The sequence below is a fragment of the Haplochromis burtoni genome, unplaced genomic scaffold (assembly GCF_018398535.1).
Source record: "Haplochromis burtoni strain Fernald_Lab_line unplaced genomic scaffold, NCSU_Asbu1 Contig_886, whole genome shotgun sequence".
In the NCBI taxonomy this organism is placed as follows: domain Eukaryota; kingdom Metazoa; phylum Chordata; class Actinopteri; order Cichliformes; family Cichlidae; genus Haplochromis; species Haplochromis burtoni.
The window spans coordinates 3,573-5,984 of NW_024583247.1; the positions used below are offsets into that span (position 1 = coordinate 3,573).

Here is a 2,412-nt window from a genome sequence, read left to right on the forward strand (position 1 = left end):
TATGCCAACTGGAAACCTTTAAGCTGGTTGTTTGGGATGTGTGGGATTCAGATTGTGGACTGCTGGCAATCACGAATCCAGTATTACACACACAGAGACTCACAGGAAGCGAAAACAAGCGTGGGTGAGGAAAAAGAGTTGCCATCTAATAGATTTCTGAATATAGGTTATGCAATAGTCATACAATAATCAAATAGTCAAGGTACTGACTCAACCTCCTCCTACTTTGTCCATACTCAGAAAGAAAAAAAGAAAACACTATAATATTAAAAAATATTTTATTTCAAAAACATTTCAAGTACATGTAAACGCACAATAAGGCATTATTATTATTTTTAAATAAATATCGGTGCTTTATGAACTGTGTTATTCGCTCTGTGTTTCTTCTCATAGTTTGTGTCTCTCACTGAATATAACATTTCTCCAGTCCTTTGCCGGGCTTCCTTGTCGTATGTGGTCCAATAACCTGACGAAGGTCAGTGGTAAAACTCGGTCGCCGGGCCAGTGGGTACAGTGTGCCGCAGGGAACATCTCTATCAGAGACCTGCTTCCCCCTCCCCGCTACACGGCCGCTCCGCATTGCCTGATATGAGCGGAGAGAGACTTTGCGGTGTTGCGACGGGCCAGTTTCGGTCGGAAGCCCACCTCGCTTTGCCAAAGTCTCGAATACTTGTTCGAGATTAGTGCTCTCCTTAGCGGACGTTTCAAAATAGGCGCAGTCATCCCCGAGGGCTTGGAGAACCTCTGCCTTAGTTATTTCTCTCTCGGATTCCTGGAGATCCACCTTGTTGGCGCAGACCACCAGAGGAACCTGTGGCTGTGCGCAATGCTCTGGCACAGTGGATCTGATGAGCTTGGATTTAGCAGCCAGAATTTCCTTTCGCAGTGCGCACACCTCTTCGAAAGAGCTCCGATCATCTAAACTGAATATTAAAAGAAAAATGTCCCCTATAGAAGAAAAACAAAACACAAATTTTTTTTAAGACAGAGTTTTACACATTGCGCATACACTTTCACATCCAAAATCTTTATTCTTATTCAACAAACACATACAGGCATTTTTTTAAAATTGTTTATTTTTAGCAGAACAGAGATTATAACCGAGAAAATACATACCAGTGAGGATAGACAGCCGCCGCTTGGCTGGGAAGTCCCGTTCCCGGGATGCATCCAGGATGTCAATTTGGTAGGTCTCCCCACGGATGCGAAACAGTTTCCTTAGGAAATCCTCGGAAGTGGGCTTGTACTCCTCCACAAACCCGTCTATCATGTATCTTCTTAGGATTGAGGTCTTTCCGACCCGTGGAGCACCAAGAACTACGATGCGCTTAGAGTTCTGTGGCTTGGTGAAGTAAAGAGGATCTTGTGGGTGCCCCTGACTAATCTGGCGATGCCGGGTTTGACCATGGAGAACCAGAGCTGCCAGCTGATCAAGTGGGGATCTCTTGCAAGGGTGGCTGTTGTTGGCAGCGGACATTTGCCTTACTGCTGCTCCTGAAAGCGTCTTTTTTTCCTGTTTCCATTGGGAGGTAGCGACTTTAAGTATGCCCAAGCCCGCTTTGATTCCAGACGAATTCAAGTGCTGCGATGCGTTTTTGTAAGCCAGTAAAACTTTTGATGAACCAGCGCACTGCCCTTCCATATTACCACGAAACTGAGGGTTTTCTCTTGTAGAGCGTTTGATCTGGTGGGAAACTGTGACGGGGGTGGGTGATGTGCCGGTAGAGATGCTACCTATTTCCATCTTTTTAGGATGGTTCCGGACGCTGACTCCGCGCTGTTGCAGCTAGATAGAATCAACGATCTGCCGTTTTATGGAGCTGCTCAAGCGTGTGTTTGGTTGGGCGGCTGATGTCACTTGTCTTTATATAGATATCACAGCCCCGTGGTTTGATGACGTCATGCTGATTGACAGGAACGCTCGTTGTGTTCTCCAAGAGAACACCTTGTTTAGAAAGAAGAAGATGAAATAGGATGTGCAACCAAGCAGAGAAAACTCGACCTACTTAATGCATTAGTCTTTTCTACATGATATGGGAGACTACCAAAGAAAAGAAAAGAAAAGAAAAGAAAAGAAAAGAAAAGTAAAGAAAAGAAAAGAAGGAAGAAAGAAAAGAAAAGAAAAGAAAAGAAAAGAAAAGAAAAGAAAGGAGCAACAATATGACAGAGTTAATTAGCAGCTAATTTGTGTTGTTTGCTGCTAATAGAGCAGTGCACTGATTTGATTTTAATTAATTTCATTTTTAATTAAATCAATTAATATTTTAATTAATTAAAACACAAAATATAGTTAAATAAAATAAGGAATGGGAATACAATAAAAGGTGTAGAGAAAATTAAAAACAATACGTAGGTTAAACATTTTTTTAAAAAAAATCTGAATAGATCAGTAAATAATATAGTAAGATAAAG

General features: G+C 41.9%; 1 protein-coding gene across 1 annotated transcript; it reads right to left on the reverse strand.

The window, feature by feature from the left end:
• Positions 1-261: 261 nt before the first annotated feature.
• Positions 262-1,885, reverse strand: si:dkey-27j5.5 (GTP-binding protein Rhes). Its single transcript, XM_005950899.2, has 2 exons — positions 1,117-1,885; positions 262-948 (listed from the first exon to the last, which is right to left on the reverse strand). The coding sequence occupies exons 1-2, from the start codon at positions 1,742-1,744 to the stop codon at positions 404-406; spliced, it is 1,173 nt and encodes a 390-aa protein (XP_005950961.1). The 5' UTR covers positions 1,745-1,885; the 3' UTR covers positions 262-403.
• Between the last annotated feature and the right edge of the window lie 527 nt (positions 1,886-2,412).

Bases quoted from the DNA above. Each gene is read 5' to 3' on its own strand.
- si:dkey-27j5.5 (XM_005950899.2), bottom strand. From the start codon at position 1,744: ATGGAAATAGGTAGCATCTCTACCGGCACATCACCCACCCCCGTCACA. The intron at 949-1,116 runs GTATGTATTTTC...TTTCTTCTATAG, and splicing joins GCGGCTGTCTATCCTCACTG to GGGACATTTTTCTTTTAATA.